General features: G+C 37.6%; 1 protein-coding gene across 3 annotated transcripts in view; it reads right to left on the minus strand.

The window, feature by feature from the left end:
* efl1 (elongation factor like GTPase 1) overlaps nt 1-20,035 on the minus strand; it is a 246,108-nt gene that overhangs the window by 106,800 nt on the left and 119,273 nt on the right. For all 3 annotated transcript variants that reach the window (XM_048563067.2, XM_048563066.2, XM_048563068.2), the window contains one exon: nt 15,338-15,470. In XM_048563067.2, coding sequence (XP_048419024.1) covers nt 15,338-15,470 — 133 coding nt within the window. The remainder of the gene's footprint in view (nt 1-15,337; nt 15,471-20,035) is intronic.

A 20,035-nucleotide genomic window follows, 5' to 3' on the forward strand; every position in this document is an offset into this window, starting at 1 on the left:
AATGCTGACTCTCACTCTTTAGTAAGACTTACAAATAGGAATATCATGAGTATGTGGCATGATTAAATCCCAAATCAAAAAATATAAAATTGGAAATATTCTTATTAGGCTGTGGCCATTGATAGAAACTGCATTAATGCTTCAGGATGATCACCTTTGCTCAGATGATACAGCATTTTCTTCTTTTATTTCAGATTTGCAGTTCTTGCAGTCTTGTGCTTTAGTAAAAGATTAGCTCGTCCTTTTAATTTTAAAAAGAATAGAACTTATACCAACAAATTCTACTGCAAGATATTTATCTTAATGATATTTTACAAGCGAACATCTTCACAATGGAATTATAAACTATTTCAAGACTGAATAAACTTAAATGCTCCCATGATAAGATCTGAGGCTGGTTTTAACTTAGGCTCATCATTTTAAAGATGTTGCCCTTTGCTGATTAGTTAAAAGCCTACACAAGATTTCTCAGTCATTGTTATCACCTTGGTCTCATTTCTAAGGTTGTATGTGAACATGATGTGACATGACTGGTTTTGGCAAACCACAGTTTTCCTCAGCTGCATCATGCCGGAAATTTCAAGAGGAACATTTGTCACGTATCCACATTTTGGCTCAGAAACTTATAGATTTTTGGCTGTAAATGTATCTCAAAAGACAAATCTTTGTTGCTCAGGAGTGAGAGAAAAATACCATCCTGAGAGTAGCAAATTAAATATGCTGCATGTTAAGTTTTATGATTACTTTTCATAATTGAATTTTCCATATGTTTATTACTGTACATCAGAGTTTTCACAAGGGCAAGTGGAGCTGTGATCTGGAAATCTGCCTCAATTAAAGAACTGAATGAAACAGCCCACTTGATGCGCTCAGCACCATTTTATATATATATTTTAAATTAGACAATGAGCATATTTTATGCTTTTCTTACCTAATAAGAACCATTAATTGAATTTTAAAAGGTTTCTTTGCTAAACAAGATAATATAAGATATGATAATGGCCGATCAGATTAGACTGATTAATCAGATCTTGGGAGGTTTTCTGCAATACAGATGGAGGAGCAGGAAGACAAAAACTGGAGGGCAATGGTGCCACTATTTATGAGAGGCCATAATTATAGTAGCATATCTACATTGGTTTATAAATGTGAACACTAATTTAATTCAAGTACTGAAATTCAGTAATTAATACCATATAGATACGTAAGTAAGGCCACCAGTAGCTTTGTTTAGAGGTATTTAAAACAAGAGCATGATGCAACACGTGGTTGATAATATGGCCTCGCCTAAATACTTTGCAGCAGTTCAAGCTCGCTACCACCTTGTCGAGAGAAATGAGGAATGCACAACAAATACTGGTGCTGTCAGCCACACGTTTATGACTGGGTAGCTCTGTCAAAGAGCCCAGCACATACAAGAATTCTCATTTTATGTTACACCATTCTTTCATTGGATTTATGTTATTCTTCTAAGAAGTTTCATTTCAAATTATGGAACATGTAGAACACTACAACTACTTTATGTTTAAAATGCCATATGAACATATTTTACACTGGATAATTGACTATATATGTCTAGCTATGTATAAACAATAAACACCACAATAAAACTCAATCCTAGGAGCTAAACAAACTGGTTATAATTTTAAAAATATCAGGAGCCTAGTTGTCTAAAACCATTTCTTGAAAACTCAAACAGATTTGGTTCCCCAGCTTTGAAGAGCTTCAAGCAACTTTATATTACCCCTAAAATTTTCTAACTGATTCTTATCTTTAACAAAAAGCGTTGTTTCATATTTGGGTCAAGTATGACTTGGATTCTCTGAACTTAGAATACCTTATTTTCAGAATTAGAAATGAACTGTTATTTTCAAATACAAGCGAACAAACAAGTCAGTTTCCATTGGATTCATCCTGTAACTCAAGTTAAAACCACCAAAATCTTGTACTACTTAGCCTTGGACTTTGTACTCAGTGGAAAATTGATTGTGTTTGCTATAATCTAGAATATTTCTACAAGTATTGAGAAATCTTGAAGAAAGGATTTCACTTTTCTTGATGTTAGTTTCATTTGGGTAACAGCTAACAGAATAAGCAGCTAATCACATTGAGGAATTCTCAAGGACATCAAACTGGGTGGTTAAAAAGGTGCTGATAACCACTGCACATTTTAACTACTTCGTATGTGAAGTACAAATGGAAATAATGAAAATGGTAGAGACTGAAATATCATAAACTTTAGAAAAAACTATGGAATTAAATATATTGAAGAAATTTGATATTTCACAAAGATTGAATTATTTTTACGGGGACAAAAAGGTTGTACTGCACTAATTACAACTTAATATCCTGTAGGATGGAAGTACAGATCAAATCTAGTTATCTCTAAAGACTTCCATGCATGAAATATTGGCCTCCTTTCTCTAAAGGCTAGGTTGACAGGTGACCTAACAAAGACCTTTAAAATTTGGAATGGATCTCACAGAAGCATTTTTATTGTGTCTACTTTATTTGCTTGAGGTTGTAAAACATAAGGTTATAAATAAATGATAGTGACCAATAGATTCAAGATGGATATCAGGAGAAAGCCTTTACTAAAAGAATGATTAGATAATAGAAGTTGTGGTATTCAATGCATATGGAATAGATGCATTTCAAGTAATGCTAAGTGAGCACATGAAACAGAAAGGAGCAGTTTATGATGACAGAATTAGATGAATTGGGATGGGAGGAGGTTTACATGGTTCATAAACATTTCCATAAACAATTAGTCTAAATGGCACACTTCTGTGCTAGAAAGTCTATGTATGAAAATAAGCTTCCTAAAGGATTCTGATCTCGGTATATTTCTAAAATGCTCATCAGTGATTGAATTTAATGGAACCAGGACATGAGAGCTAAATAAAACACCATTTATATGTCACATTTACCAACATGAAATTTAATCTAATCAAAAGAAAGCATGACAAAAACATGGATAACATGCCCTTATGGGGATTGAAACAGGCATGAGGAACACGATTCCTACATGTATGATTTACACAGCATGTATAGGATGATCTGAGCAACTATTTAACCTCTGAAGGATCAGCACCTTCTGGTAAACCTCTCCCTGGAAGTTACAAAGTCTAATATTCATGCAGTCCTAAAGTGTCACCAGCTAAAGTGTCATTACTGAGTCTGAGAGAATATTTAGATTTTCTTCCATTCACATCCATATTTAATAAGTCAATGCTAAAGGACATCACAGTCATGTACAAAGTAAGGTAGTGTCCTAGCCCTAACTCTACGCCTCATTTCAAATCATGAACATCTTCAACATCTCATTCTAATTTTTAAAAAGGAGGCAATCCGGAATTCATCCATTTGTCAGTGTGCTGGTCATTTATCCTAGGTGAATAAGTATCTAAGCATTTCCAAACACAGTCTAATGATATTTCATGTCATGAGTTGTAATAGCTTCATAAACTCTTTACTTAAATATCAAAGCTATTTACATGTTGTAAAGTTTAATGCAATTGTGATTTATATCATTTCATTGGCAAAGTGCTACAATTTTAGGAAAACCCTGAATGTCAATTTGCACCATTTAATGCAAACAAATAAAGACTGAAAGATTGAGGGAAGCAAAAGTGTAATTTTCATTCATTATATTCTACAGAACAAAGGTTTATTGTTCTGTAACTGCAAAAGAAAACTCATTACCCCTTAAAGACTATATTTCTACAAGATATGAAATTTCACCAATCAATTGCAACATTTTACATTCAGTTTAATTCTCATGCTTCAAATGTCAGTCATGGCTCAGAGAATATTGAAAGGGCTGAGATCCTGAAGTCATGAGAGAATCGTGTGATCTCTCAGTATTATCCATCCACTCCAGTGGATGTAAAAGATTCCAGGGATTAATAATTCGAGTAGCAACATAATTTTTGCCAATTATTGTGTTGTGACCAATATCTATCCATTAAGCAATACCTCTATGTCAGATTTAATGGTCGTTTATTTTTACATTCTTTTTGGCATCTTACTGCTTCATAAATTAGTTGTGCACTCCCATACAACAGTGACCACGCATCAAAAGTACTTAACTGCCTATTAAGTGAAGGGTACAATTCAAATCAATATCCTTCTTTTTTATACATTTACATAATTATTTTGCCTTCGATTGTAACTGAATCATTTATTGCAAATCCTCAGTGGCTACCTCAAGGAACATTTTGTTGGGAACAGGCAAGACAATTGTTATCCAGAATCCATAATTAGAGCATTGCTGCTTAATCAAAAATTATTAAATAAATAACATAAAAAAGTTATTTTGACATTGATTTAAAAAACTAGTTAATTATACCAGGAAAGGATCAAAACTTTGAGGTCAATGAAATATATATATTCATGTTTTTCTTTCTTTAACAAATGTACTTGAGCATATGGTGCCTCATAATCTGTCAGCTGTACATTTGGTTTGGTCATTTGTATCTAAGCTGTCTTTAAGAGAACTGACCAAGACTTAAATCCATGGTTTATGAAATTCAGAGCCACCGAGTGGCTAATCAGTAGAGTAGCTGCTGCTGGTTTATGCTGTCTGATAGTTACCAGAAGAAATAAAAGTAAAAAGAGGGTTTAAAAAAAACTCATAAGAATTTCTTTTTTTAGCATGGCGACAAAATTTTCACAAAAAAAATCATTAACACAGACATTACCATATCAAAGGAGGTTGCAAGTCAAACTTGGGTCTATCTTCGTGCAGTAAGATGAATGCACTCTACCAGCAGGTCTCCCGGGTAACCTGTTTTCACTGAAAATGTCATTGCATTTTCATGAATGGTGCCATGAACCAGGAGACTCACATTGGAATTTGTCTTCACTGATACACGTACCCAGATTTCTCCGTGGTTTTGAAATTATAGTTGGTTGGATTATCAAGTAGTGGAACTAAAATGAGGAAGGAAAAATGTCTATGCATAACACTACAGCACCTCCTAGTGACTAAACTAGGACACCATCCCACAAAACTGAACCAAGTTTGTTCAATTCGACTGATGGAAAAGCAAAACATTATGACAAAACAACAAATCAGAAGTACTGAATATATATCATCTGTTCCACAGTGTAATGCCATAATTAACTTGTATGTTTAAACAAGCTCAAACAAAACTAATCTTTCTTTGCCCATGATTAAAAGATAGAGCGAGTCAAGATCAGACAAAATATCAGACATGGTTTAGTTGAAGAGCAGTATTGGCATGATTGGCACAATTACTTCCTCCAAATTTGAAATCCATGATTCAATCACTGACTCAAGTAGAATAAAATCTGTAATTTGTGATTCAAATTATCAAGATAGCCCACCATATGATTTTTATGTTGTTAAATTAAAATCATTTACTGAGCTTTAAATACATAGATTTAATTATAAGACATTTTGGTATGCAGCTTGCTTACATTTAACAAAATGCTCACGAGGAACATTAAAAAGTCAATAAAGTTGTACTAGGAAACTGAAACCACTAAATACATCTAAATGAAAATATTGTTTTCAGTGTTAGCATGTACTCAGGAATTTTATTACCTACAATTTAGCAAACAAAAAAAGACAGTCTTGCATTTATAGGGCACATTTAATGACCATTGGATCAAAGCATTTACAGTCAAAGTACTTCTGAAGTATGGTCACTGTTGCATGTAGGAAATATAGCAGCCAATTTATAAATAACAAGTTCCTGTAAACAATAATATGATAGGGACCAGAAGATCTTTCTTTGTGATGTTAATTGAGGGATGAATATTGACAAGGACACAGGGAATAATTCATCTTTCTTCTTTAAAATAATGTCATGTGATCTTTTACACCCCAAGGATCAAGTGGGACCTCAGTAAAATGTCTCAGCAGAAAGAGAGCAATTCAACAATGCAATACTCCCTCAACAATGCACTGGTGTATTGGGCTCAAGTCTATAATTTGGACGTGGACTCAGAAACTTTGCGACTCACAGGTGAAAGTACTATCAACTGAGTTGTGGTTGAGACAAAGACAGTAAACAAACTACTGAAAGATCTGCAATAACAATGTATCTTTGCTGTCAAGCAAAACTGTCAAACAAAATTAATTTGCATAATTACAGATTAAAGTATTTTATATTGTGCTTATTAATACTGTTGAAGACACAAACATACAAAAGTGGCTTGCAGAAAAAGAGCAGGTGATCGGCTCTATACCATGAAGGCCTAAATACTTAACTGATTCCTGGCAACCCATCACTCCCACCACACAACTGTCAATAATATAAAGCAAATAACTGTGAATGAGATCTGAAACAAGCCAAAAATTGTTGGTGAAACTCAACAGGTTTGGCAGCGTTTGTGGAGAGAATGCACAGACAACGTTTTAGGTTCAGTGACCCTTTGTCAGGCACAACATAATGTCTCCCTGTCAGGTTACTTGTTCACACAATGAGCTAATGTGAACCCCACAAACTGATCTAACATAATTCAATTGTGTGCTTTGAACTTTGAAACATTTTAATAAATAGCTTTTTAAGACTCGCTGCTTAAAATTTTCTAAATTTCAAAGAAGAAAAGAATTCTCACATCTGGTCCAACCAGTTTCTAATGGAATGTGGAACATATTCACCATAAAATGTAGAAGCAGAAGTAGACCATATGGCCCATCAAACCTGCACTACCAATCGAAAAGATCAAAGCTGATCTGACAATCCTCACCTTCAATTTCCTTACTGACTAAACATCAATTCACCTCAGCTTTGACATACTTAATGACCCAACCTCAACAACCCTCTGCAGTAAAGAATTCCACAGATTCACTATCCTTAGAAGAAATTCTCCCACTAGGGAAAACAACCTTTCTACATCTAACCTGTCCCGCTCTGTAAAAAACTCAAGAGTTTTAATTAGATCACCTCTCATTTTTCTACATTCCAACCAGCACAGGCCAAACTACTCACCCTTTTCTCAGAAGTGCCTCCATGCTTGGTATCAGCCGAGTAAACTTCTCTTGACAGCCTCCGTTACCAATTTATCTTTCCGTACATACGAAAAACCAAAACATCACAGTATTCCAGCTGTGACCAAAGTAGTGCCTCGTATAGTTTTAGCAAAACTGCTCTACTTTTTAATTTCAAATGTAATGAAATATAAGTCAATATTTCATTTGCCTCCCTTATTGCCCGCTAAACTTGGGTGCTAGTTTTTTGTGATTCATGATTAAAGATTCACAAATTCCTCTATTTTGTACCTGTCTCCATTTAAATAGTATGTAGCTATTCTTCATGCAAAAATGTATAACCTCACACTTCCCACATTATAATCCATCTGCCAATTCTTTGTCCACTTGCTTAACCTGTCTATATCTCTCTGTGGATTCTTTGTATCATCCTCACCATCAGCCTATACAAGCATTTTTATGTCATCCGAAAACTTGGCTCTAGTACATTCAGAGATAGTAGGAACTGCAGATGCTGGAGAATCTGAGGTAACAAGGTGTAGAGCTGGATGAACACAGCAGGCCAAGCAGCATCAGAGGAGCAGGAAAGCTGACGTTTCGGGCCCGAAACGTCAGCTTTCCCGCTCCTCTGATGCTGCTTGGCCTGCTGTGTTCATCCAGCTCTACACCTTGTTATCCCTAGTGCGTTCGCTTTCCTCATCCAAGTCATTAGTATATATTGTAAATCACTGTGGCCAGAGCACTGATCTCTGAGACTCTCTACTAGTCACAAGTTGCAACTGTGAATATATCTCAACTCTCTGTCTTCTATTAATTAGCTAACCCCTCTATGTACGCTAATATACTACCCCCAGCCCATGGGCTCTTATCTCATTAAGCAGCCTAATGTGTGGTACCTTATGAAACGCTTTCAGAAAATCCAAATATATTACATCCACTGCTACGCTTTATCGATCCTGCTTGTTACTTCTTCAAAGACTTCTAGTAAATTTTTCAGGCATGATTTCACCTTCATGAAGCCATGATAACTCTGCTCAATCATATAATGAATTCCAAATGTCTGCTATTATACTCTTTACAATAGATGCCAACATTTTCCCAACAATAGATGTTAAACACTGAGTTTACTTACACATAGTGGACTGCAGTAATTCTAGAAGGCACCTCACTACTAACTTCTCAAGGACGGTTAGAGATAGATAATAAATCAGGTCATAGCCAGTGATGTCTTCATCCCATAAAAGGATTTTTAAAAAACACACAGTTTGCCTAACTTTCCTAACGACCAAAGCAATAATGAGTATAATTCTTTTCTATTGTATTCTATTTTAAATTGATAGACATTTCATAATGAAGTGACCAGACATGTACTGGGCGCATTTATGTACATAAAACTGATCTCTTGGCCAACAGCAGTTTGGTAGAAGTATTTCCTTCAGTCGAGTTAAATTATCTTAAAATGTAAATATTTCAAACTAGGTTAAAAACTAATTGCCATTTTAACCTCTGAATCAATCTAAATTTGCAAAGTTTGGAAAGAGTTTGAATGACAATGTCTCAGTAAAAGCCCATGATAATTATTCAATGTGTAATGGATGCATTAGTGGCATCTAGTCACAACAAAGCAGCTTAGCTTTTTGATTCCAGACAGAACAGCATAGACTTCAAGTATGAGAATAAAAAACCTAACACAAAGCATTAAGAGAAACAGCATTACTAATCTATATAAAATTCTACATTTATCATACATATTGAATTTATTTTATTAATATGGGTGGTATGGCAGATAAATTACAGGGAGCCAAGAACATTTATCCATTCAGATTACAGAAAGTAATTGCTAATCAAAAGTTTATTTAAACTACTAGTTTCCTCAGAATGACAGCTAAATATATAAGTTAAACTACATTTTTTAAAGTTAGTTGCTGTTAAGTAATTAAAATAGGTTCACTTTTGACCCAATATTTAACAGCCTTAAAGATTTATTTTTATTAGCGTCAATATAATTAATTCATTTATTGCCCCTTTGAAATATGGCTGTGCCAACCCAATCTTCAAGCATATGCCAATTTTCATTTACTTGGATAATTCACTCATAGGTTATGATGCATGGGTATTTCAATTAACAAATGCTTATCAATTCCCTATCTCACCAACTAGATTGCTTCCTTGTTCACAGATCTGCAAAAATCATCACTATACATTATATCCTAATTTAATAGAGAATCAGGAAATGAGAACCATATTTATCATGGCTGTATTATTCATTGAACAGAAACTGCAGATAAGTGGTTCAGCACAAAAAATTTCATTCTACTATCATATTTTGTGCCTGATATATGCACAGTTAACATAATAAATCATCAATTCAAATTGCATAATACTTACGCTCAACAGAAAAACATTACGAACAGACAGAACTCATTGCCAGCATAAATTTCAATATACATGCTAATATTTCTTTCCCTGTATCCATATATACACATGCTAAACATGATATTTCCCCAGTGACTTCATGGATACCTTGGTACTGATCCATACAAAGTAATAAAGCCCAAGTTTAACCTCCAGAATGACCCAAGTTACCTCATCTCACAAGACCAAGAGCATGAGGGTAAGAGGTGGGAATGGAATCAATTCATGTGCTATTTCTAATTTCTACTTCATGCATATCAGTTGAAGTGAAAATCAAATCTGGTTGTAATACCTATCTCCCCACCAATAAGGCAGTGATGATTTGGGTGATGAACAGGAACAAGATGGACACAACAGAGTGCTGGGCAAAGTGGTGTTTTTGGAGAGTTGTAGAGGCAGGAAAGAGCATTGCAATGGTTGGCTGAAGGTGACAGAGGCATATGATGAAAGAAGCATCAATAGTGGAAGTGGAATGTGGCAGAAACATGGGATCAGAACTGACCAGAGAACCAAGGTTGTCTTTGGTCTGTATTTGCCTGAAATGGTGACTGGAAAAGAGGATAGCACAGGTGCCGAAGGAGGTTAGCTTACAGCTGGATCTATCAGACCTTGAGTTAAGTAGACTTGTGCGTCCCCTAAATGGAGAGTTGGAGGATCTCTGATCCTTACAAGACTTAAAAAGGTACAGACTGAGGTTATATATCATTTATATGCTTTAGTCAGGCAAGTGAATAGCAACTATAAATATAGTGTTCTTTATATATAAACAGAAAAATGTTGGAGAACACAGCAAGTCAGACGGCATCCGAGGAGAGAGAGCAAGCTAACTTTCCGAGTTTAGATGACTCTTCACCTTTTCTATATGGTTATGAACTTTGTAGTCATAGCATGAGCATCAAATGCTTTCTTTTTAAAGAACCTGTGAAAACAAGGTGTGGATCATAACAGAATAAAAAGCAAGCTAACTACAAGAGTGGAGGCAGAAGGGGTAAAGGTGGCGACCACAATTCACAAAAGGTGAGAAGTGGTGTTCCACAAGAATTGGTGATGGGATGACTGGGACAAAGGTTGTTGCACCACTCTGCTCACTATTTAAAGAAATGACTAGGATTTTGAGATCAGGAGCAGCATTTCGGAATTTGCGAATAACATCAAATAGCGGGGTATAGTTAATACAGAAGATACTGATAAAAATACAAGAAAAAGTTAATGAACAGCAAACATATAATTTATTTTATTTGTTCACGGGATGATGGCTTTGCTGGCTGGATCAGCAGTTATTGCCCATCCCTAGTCCACTTTGGGAAGGTGGTACTGAGCTGCCTTCTTAAACCACTGCAGTCTATTGGTTGTGGCTACATCCAGAATGTTGTTAGGAAGGGAGTTTCAATTTTTGTACCCAGCAACAGTGAAAGAATGCAAATATATTTCCAAATGAAGATGGTGAGTGGCTTGGAGGGGAGCTTGCAGGTGGTGGAGATCCCATTGTATCTGCTGCCTGTGCCCTTCTAAATAGTATATTTATTGAAAATATACATGAATAATATGCGAGATATACATAAATTACATGAATTGTTTTTATTTAAATGTTTGCCTTTGCTTGACAGCTGTCATTTTTTTTATCATAATTTCCCTAATCTGTCTCAGAAAATTTACTCCTCAGACCTTAGCAACTGGTTTTACTTAAATTTTAAACCCCTAATTTTGTATATTCAGCAAACTTCGTCATTGCTCTCCTTGTACTATTTTCAAATCTCATAGAAACAGAAAATAAATCAAAATCTAAAAATTTCTATCAGGAGTCAAATAATTATACAACACGGAAACAGACCCCTTGGTCCAACCTGTCCATGCCAATCAGATATCCTAAACTGATCTGGTCCCATTTGCCAGCATTTGGCCAATGACCCTCTCAGTGCTTCCTATTCATGCACGCATCCAGATGCCTTTTAAATGGCACAACTGTATCTGCCTCCACCACTTCCTCTGGAAGCTGCTCCATACATGCATCACCCTCTGCATGAAAAAGATGCCCCTTCGGTCCCTTTTAAATTTTTCTCTATCACCTTAAGCCTATATCCTCTAGTTTTGTACTCCCCTACCCTGGGAAAGGGCCTTGGCTATTCACTCTATTCATGCCCTTCATGATTTTATAAATGTCCTTAAGGTCACCCCTCAACCTCCCTCTAGGGAAAATAGCTCCACCCTTTCAGCCACTCCCTAGAGCTCAAACATTTCAATCCCGGCAATATCTTTGTAAATCTTTTCTGAACCCTTTCAAGTTTAACAACGTCCTTCCTGTATCAGGGAGACCATTACTGAACGTACTATTCTAGATTACAAAGTGTGGAGCTGGATGTTCACAGCAGGCCAAGCAGCAATGCTCCTTGGCCTGCTGTATTCATCCAGCTCCACAGTTTGTAATCTCGGATTCTCCAGCATCTGCAGTTCCCATTATCTCTGTAGTATTCTAGATTTCCTCTTTTATGAACTCAGAGTGAAACTGGAATCATATGCAAACTTGCATATAAAATTGATAAGCTCAAGACCTACTGATTCTAAGGATTCAGGTTTCACTATGACTTCAAGAAAAGGCGGGAAAAAATCAGAAGCCAATTACTTATTGTCTAAATTATCAGAAATACGAGCGAAATTAGGGCATCAGCATGAATCATCAGAAAGTTTTCCATCGGTTACATAAATGATTTGGATGTGAATATATGGTTAATAAGGCTGCAAATGACACCAAAATTGGAGGTATCGTAGACAGTGAGGAAGGTTATCTCAGACTACAACGGGGCACGATCAGCTAGGCCGATGGGCCATGGAGTGGCAGATGGGGTTTAATACAGATAAACGTGAGATGGTGCATTTTGGTAAGGCTAATCTGGACAGGACTTATACAGTTAACGGTGGGGGCTTGGTAGTGTTGTCGAACAAAGAGACCTGGAGATGCAGGTGCATAATGCCTTGAAAGTTGATTTGCAAGTAGCCAGGGTGGTGAAGGCAGTGTTTGGCAGGCACTCTTGCCTTTATTGGTCAGTGGATAGAGTATAAGAGTTGGGATATCATGTTGTGGCTGTACGGTACGTTGGTGAGGTTGATTATTCTTTTGGAATAATACGTTCAATGTTCATGAGGGGGATGGATTGGGTGAAAAACCAAGGCCCTTTCCAAGGGTAGGAGAGTCCAAAACTAGAGGACACAGGTTTAACATGAGAGGGGAGAGATTTAAAAGGGAGCTGAAGGACATCTTTTTCATGCAGAGGATAGTGCACGTATGGAACTTGCTATGAAGGAGGTAGGTACAATCACAACATTTAAGAGGCATCTGGATGGATATTTGAAATGGAAGGGTTTAGAGGAATATGGGCCAAATGCTGGCAAATGGAACTAGATCTGTTTAGGATATCTGGTCAGCATGGACAAGTTGGACCAAGGGGTCTGTTTCCATGTTGTATAACTCTATGACTCCAAATAGAAAGTTTTAGATTTTGTTTCTTTTCTGCTTTGAAGAGATTTGGAAATAGGTACAAGGACTGACAAAGTTTGCTGAATATACAAACTTAGGGGTTTTAAATTTAAATTAAGCCAGTTGCTAAAGTCTGAGGAGTGAATTTTATGAATCAAATTAGGGAAATTACATTAAATGATATGACAGCTGTGAAGCAACAGCAAGTATTTAAAGAAACAATTCATGTAATTTACAACTTTCAATGAACCTATCATTTAGAAGGGCACAGGCAGCAGATACAATGGGATCTCCACCACCTGCAAGCTCCCCTCCAAGCCACACAGCATCTTAATTTGGAAATATAATCGGCATTCCTTCACTGTTACTGGGTACAAATCCTGAAACTCCCTTCCCTACCAACATTCTGGATGCATACATACAGCACAGAAACAGACCCTTTGGTCCAACTTGTCCATCCCGACTGGATACCCTAAATTAATTTAGTCCCATTTTCCAGCATTTGGCGCATATTCCTTTAAGTCCTTCGTATTCATGTTCCAATCCAGATGCCTTTTAGATGCTGAAATTGTACCAGCCTCAACACTTTCTCTGGCAGCTCATTCCATACATGCTCCACCTTCTCTGCTATAAAAAGTTGTCCCTTTTAAATTTCTCCCCTCTCACCAGAAACCTATATCCTCTAGTTTTGGACTCCCCTACCCTGGGAAAGGGCCTTGGCTATTCACTCTATTCATGCCCTTCATGATTTTACAAATGTCCTTAAGGTCACCCCTCAAACTCTCTCCAGGTAAAATAGCCCCACCCTATTCAGCCTCTCCCTAGCTCAACCATGCCAATCCTGGCAACATCTTTGTAAATCTTTTCTGAACTCTTGTCTATTCACCCAGTCCCTGCCCCTCATGATTTTATAACACCCTATAAAGTCACCCCTCAGCCTCAAGATTATTAACATTTATTCAGGACATTTTCCCATATTTTCATGGGATATGGGATATTGATGTCAAGGCCATCATTTTACTCAGCATAAGTGATTAAGTTGGGAGCCTTCTCTGGAATAGATTGAAGACCCTGCAAACTAGCATTTATTTGATTCTTTGTAAGCTGTATCAAAGACGATGCTATGGTGACTAATTCACTAGTCACACAGTATGGACTACCGAAATAACTCCATATACAATCTTTTAGAGCTAATGGACAGGGGAGACTTTTAGCCAAACACTGCAAACTTAATTCAGATCCAGAGATTGAAGATCAATGCTATAACCACTGTAATTACCATTCATTTCCTCTTTCTTTGTCTATATTTTAACATAGATAAATTGCATAAGATGTGAGAATACAATACGACATGCTATTTCTCATCATTTCACTTAATCTAAATTAGCCATTAATTCAAAATGTTTTTCAGCACAAAATAAGAGCTGTTTAATTATACAGCTGAATCAAGTTAATTTGTGATTTCTTTTCCCCCACAAAATGTAGTTAACGTGAATATGATTAAACAGGGAGGAGCACCTGCTGTCTATATACTGATAAAATCACTTGATTATAAAAGGTTGATCTCAGTACAGATGTCATCTAACTGAAGCTCTCAAACTTTAGGGAAAAACAATCCAGTCAATTTTAAGTAAGATTCATTACTCAAAGTCGAAGAATATGCAACACAATGTTCCAATTAAAGATTCACTAAGTTGCACCTGCCTTACTGTTTTCTCAGTGTAAACAAAGAACATTGTTTGGTCAATCCCCCATGCGATAAGATTTCTGATAAAACTACATATGCTTGGTGCAAAAGTCATTCAATCATCACTGTTAGCGGAAATTTACTACAGCAATATATCAGGTTACTGATGTAGTGAAGATATTACATGCCTTGCTGATGCGGAGAAGTACAGTACCTTTCGGATTTTTATCATCGCCCATCAATCATATCTTAAGTCACCTTCAGAGCCAACTACTCCAATTATTTGGTGGTTAGGTTTCCATACTTGTCAACTTCAGCTCAACCAACACTCTAGTGCTTTTTGAGATGACATCCCACACACCTAATTGACCCATCCTTGCTGTTCTGCACTAGCACCCAACTGCAAGTTATAATTCTCATCTTTAAATCATCTCTAACTATCCCCATTCTTCACCAATGTTGCGATTTCTTCATAGTCTACAACAGTGTCCCAACATATCTCCATTTCTCTGCTTCTGGTCTCTTGTCATTTTTTCCCTGAACAATCTATTCCCAGCCAAAGGATATTTTTGGGCTGCACTAAGTATCCTATCTATAATCAACTGAATTATGAAATGAGAAAGTGGAGAATTGAAATATTATCTTTTCTGAACATGGGAGTTTTACAATTTTAATGTATACCAAATTGTCTTTCAAGATTGAAGTGGTATTTTATAAAGAAAATGCTATGACCCATTCCATTTGTAAACTTTGCAACATGATCTATAAACGGATCAGAAACTCAACACCAAAAACTTACCTAGCACATTGCCAACAGGTACCTCTTCTACATTCTCCAATTCCTTTCCCATGAGCAGGAACAAGTCCTCCACTGTACAACAAGCCAAGTGTGGGATTGACAGGTCATCATTCAGTGAGCATCCTTCTGGCATCTAGGGAAATATTAATTCAAATAAATACAAAATTTATTTCTCTCAACATCACGGTTTCCACCCTTTGATTGGTAACAATAAAGGATAACAAAATCAATTGGAATATGTTGAGGACGGCACGGTGGCACTGTGGTTAGCACTGCTGCCTCACAAAACCAGGGACCCAGGCTCGATTCCAGCCTTGAGTGTCTGTCTGTATGGAGTTTGCACATTCTCCCTGTGTCTGTGTGGGTTTCCTCCCACAGTCCAAAGATGAGTAGATTAGGTGAATTGGCCATGCTGAATTGCCATTTGTGTTCAGGATGTGTAGCTTAGGTGGGTTATAGGGGGAATGGGTCTGGGTGGGATGCACCGAGGTTTGGTGTGGACTTGTTGGGCCAAAGGGCCTGTTTCCACACCGCAGGGATTCTATATTAAATGTGTGCAAGATACATTTCTCAGCATCAAACAGCAAGAAAATTCTCACATCACCGGTTTTGAAATCATGTCATACTATGTTTCTGTTGATCAAGTAACGGATTATAATTCAAAGGTCTGAGCATCCATTAGTGACTATCTGAACATTATGGCTAGCTTTCTGAATATTACACAAACTTCAAACAGCTGCAATGAATTAGAAGAAAATAACACATTAAGGGGTTGAGATGGCGTTAATAAGCCAATGGCTCTGAGTTTTACAGTACAATCCCAACCTCTTCAGCATGCCACCCAACAACATTCAGCAATCAACAATAGGATCACAGAAACATGGGAGGCAAAATCTGCTGGAATGTTAATATTACCAAAACGCTTTCAGGATTTTAAAATTGTTTTCCCATCTGCTTTAGTAAACAGTTGAACTTAATGCACATCTCCATTTCCTTAGTGGCACAGTGATATGGACATACACAAGTAGACACATTCCATCACACCATGTATTGCTGACACTATTTTCATGATACGCTACTGCTTAGTAAGAATTTGTAAGGCTGTTTTCAGTAATTAAGCTAAATTACTAAAAGTGCTTTTTCAATTGCTTTAGGAAACATTTGGATTTGCTGCAGCTATATTGACATGGGCCCCTAACAATTTGAGCCTCTTGAGTACCAGAAGAATTCCCAAGAACGTGGATTTTGAAAGAGCTGCAGTTTATGGGGAGATGAGAGTTGCAATCATTGAAATAGTTGAGGTTTGACATTCTAATAGCATCGATGAATGTTTTACAGCAAATGAGCAGAGACAGGTATGTTATAGCAGGTGAACCAGGCAGGCTTTGCAAACGGAAAGGACATTGGGTCGGAAATTCAGCTGAGGTGTGAACCTGTCTGCAGACTTTATGGCACCATGTGGCAGTGACCTTCAAGAGGATTAAATCTATGGTAAAGACATGTAAATTTTGGCAGGGGCTGAAGACAGCAAGTTCGTTGTTCTCAATGTTGGAAGAAGGAAGCTGCAACTTACACAAGAGCAAGACAGGCTGTATCAGACAAGGAATCTGACAACAGAGAAGTGGTGGAACTAGAGTTCGGTATGGTCAGATACAAATAGAAGCTAGCACCATCTCTAGAGATAGCAATGTCAAAAAACAGTGTGCAGGTGAAGAGGTACCACCAAGATTAGATTTTCTATAACAAAAGGAGCAACGACACTGGAGCAATATGAAAATCCATTGCTGACGACACTCTAATACAACTGGATGCAGAAGAGTGACTGAATGCAAGCAGAATCACTGCATTGGATGCACAAAACGTATGGAGTAGGATTCTGAGATATACTTTCACTGAGGTCAAGCAGGACAGTTAAAGATAATGCACCATATTCACAGAGGTCATCAGTCATGACTGGTTACTGACTTAACAACACTAAGGCAAGGGCAGACAAGTGATTTTGAAATGTGTTGGGTTTCTCCAATGTGGAAATAGAATGGTAGCTTGTAAGGACAGTGGGATTAAAAGTCAGTATTTTGGGGTGCAGGGGATGACAGGTGTTTTGAAAGGAAGCAGTACTTCAGTAGAGTACCATTCATAATGTCAACCAGCAACGTGAGGCAGGGAAGAAAGATCAGGGGCCAGTGCTTTAGTGAGCAATGGATCAGGGGAGCAGGGGGCGACTCTCACCGGGAAAAATGAGATCAGAAGTGGAAAAGGAGGAGACAGAAAAAAAGTTGGAAAAAGACAGATTTAGGATGTATGGGAGAGCCAGGAGAAGCCTGGCTTGCAATGCAAGGTTAGATGGGGTTACAAACACAACACAGGCAGCAGACTTGATTCTGGAGTGGCAGCAGGCTGAGTTTAAGAAAATAATTGGCTGTAAGAGGAAAAAAGTCATAAGTTAATTTTTATTTACTCCAGGATGATCCTGGGTGGCTTTGGCAGAGGAAACTGAGGCTTGTTCAAAACTCTGGTGTGGCTGCACTTGGAGTATTGCGTACAGTTCTGGTCACCGCATTATAAGAAGGATGTGGAAGCTTTGGAAAGGGTGCAGAGGAGATTTACTAGGATGTTGCCTGGTATGGAGGGAAGGTCTTACGAGGAAAAGCTGAGGGACTTGAGGCTGTTTTTGTTAGAGAGAAGAAGGTTGAGAGGTGACTTAATTGAGACATATAAGATAATCAGAGGGTCAGATAGGGTGGATAGGGAGAACCTTTCTCCTAGGATGGTGACGGCGAGCACGAGGGGGCATAGCTTTAAATTGAGGGGTGAAAGATATAGGACAGATGTCAGAGGTAGTTTCTTTACTCAGAGAGTAGTAAGGGAATGGAACGCTTTGCCTGCAATGGTAGTATATTCGCCAACTTTAGGTACATTTAAGTCGTCATTGGACAAGCACATGGACGTACATGGAATAGTGTAGGTTAGATGGGCTTCAGATTGGTATGACAAGTCGGTACAACATTGAGGGCCGAAGGGCCTGTACTGTGCTGTAATGTTCTATGTTCTATAGCACTTGATGCCATCCACTAGAGCTGAGAAATAATGCAGAAATTAGTTAAGCACCAAACCTGTTCTTTGGGTTGAAGGGATCAAAAAAATAGGCCTATACCTGGTTGGCGAAGGAATGACTAGGTTTTTCTGGGAACAAGGATATGAAAAAAGAAGTAAAGGAATGATTGAGCAAATCCGTATCTCCCTGATAACTGGAAGATTAAAATTTTCAAAATGTTGTTAATGTATGTAGACACCACTGGTCAGGCTAGTGTTTATTTCCCATCCCTAATTGCCCTTAAGATGGTGGTGCGCTGCCTTCTTGGTCTGCGCAGTTCTTGAGGTCTATGGGCATCAATAGTGCTAATAGGGAGTTTCAGGATTTTGATTCAATGTTAATGAAGTAAGTTGGCATGTTTACAGTGCAGAATTAAATAACTAACGGAGGAAACAGATGGAAGTGGGGTTGGATGAGGGTCTGGAAAGATGCAAGTGGTGAGGGATGAAGGGAAGTGGGCAGAGATGGCCCTGTCAATTGTCAAAACCACATGGATGTTGAGGTCGTGGGAGGAATTGACAAGAAGATTTCATATAATGGGAGGTAATTTGGGAGGAATGACTTCAAAATAAGAGTTACCATATTTTTAGAAATCCGATGCCAGTTTGAGATGTCCATAAATTTAAGGGCTCACTGCCTTTTATTTGGTCTGTCATTTTATGGATGCCACGTTTTATATGCTATAATGAGATGTTTGAATAGTCTGACAAGATTTTTGAGAAGACTGGTAGCTCGGGTTGTGGATGAGGTTGTAGACATGCTCACCAAGCCGGTGTGTTTGTGTGTTTATAGGAAACAGCAGCTGAGAAAGAATAAGAAGTCACTGAGGATAAGAAGTCGCAGTATAATGGTTGAAAAGGATTTATGATATTTGGGCAAAAATCAGAGGTATGACTTGGGCAATTTTTAAAGGAGAGTTTAAAGGATTGGAAAAAGTGAAATGCTCAAACAAAAAGACATTTCAGAGCAGCAGGGGGAGATGTAAAACTATAACTTTGTGAAATAGCAGCAAGGTTTTAGTAAGGGCAAAGCAATACTATCCATGAAGCGCGTTTCAACCAAAATCATCATATTACAGCAATCATCCACATTAAGATCGTGGCTCCCCACAGTCCAAAGGGATTATGTTAGTTGACATGAACTTAAGAGAAAACAAGATGGCTACATTAAACAACTGGCGGAACATCAGATAGGAGAGGCGAGCGGAATAGATGGGGTTGCAACTTGCTAGAAAGCGAAGTCAGGTGCTTTGAAGAACCTTCCAGAGAAGGTCAGATATTGGAATTGAGTTTATTCAAGGGGAAATGTGGACCGACATTAGCATGTCATACGAATAGTGATCATCTGGAGAAAAGAATGCAGTGTTGTTGTTAAGGGAAAACTTCAATATGTTAGGAGACAGGGGAGAGGATCTTAATGGGGGAGAGGTTACAAAGCAAAAAGGAAGGACAGATCCTGTACATGTAGCAGGAGACTGCCGATTTGAATGGACATTTTAATAGAAGGAAATAAACCAATCTGCAAAGTCTGAGGTTTAAAGTAGACCCTGAAGAAGGGTTACCAAATGGCAAAAGCCAATGAGAACACTTGTTTATTCCAAGCTG

The sequence above is a fragment of the Stegostoma tigrinum genome, chromosome 33 (genome assembly GCF_030684315.1).
Source record: "Stegostoma tigrinum isolate sSteTig4 chromosome 33, sSteTig4.hap1, whole genome shotgun sequence".
Lineage (NCBI taxonomy): Eukaryota > Metazoa > Chordata > Chondrichthyes > Orectolobiformes > Stegostomatidae > Stegostoma > Stegostoma tigrinum.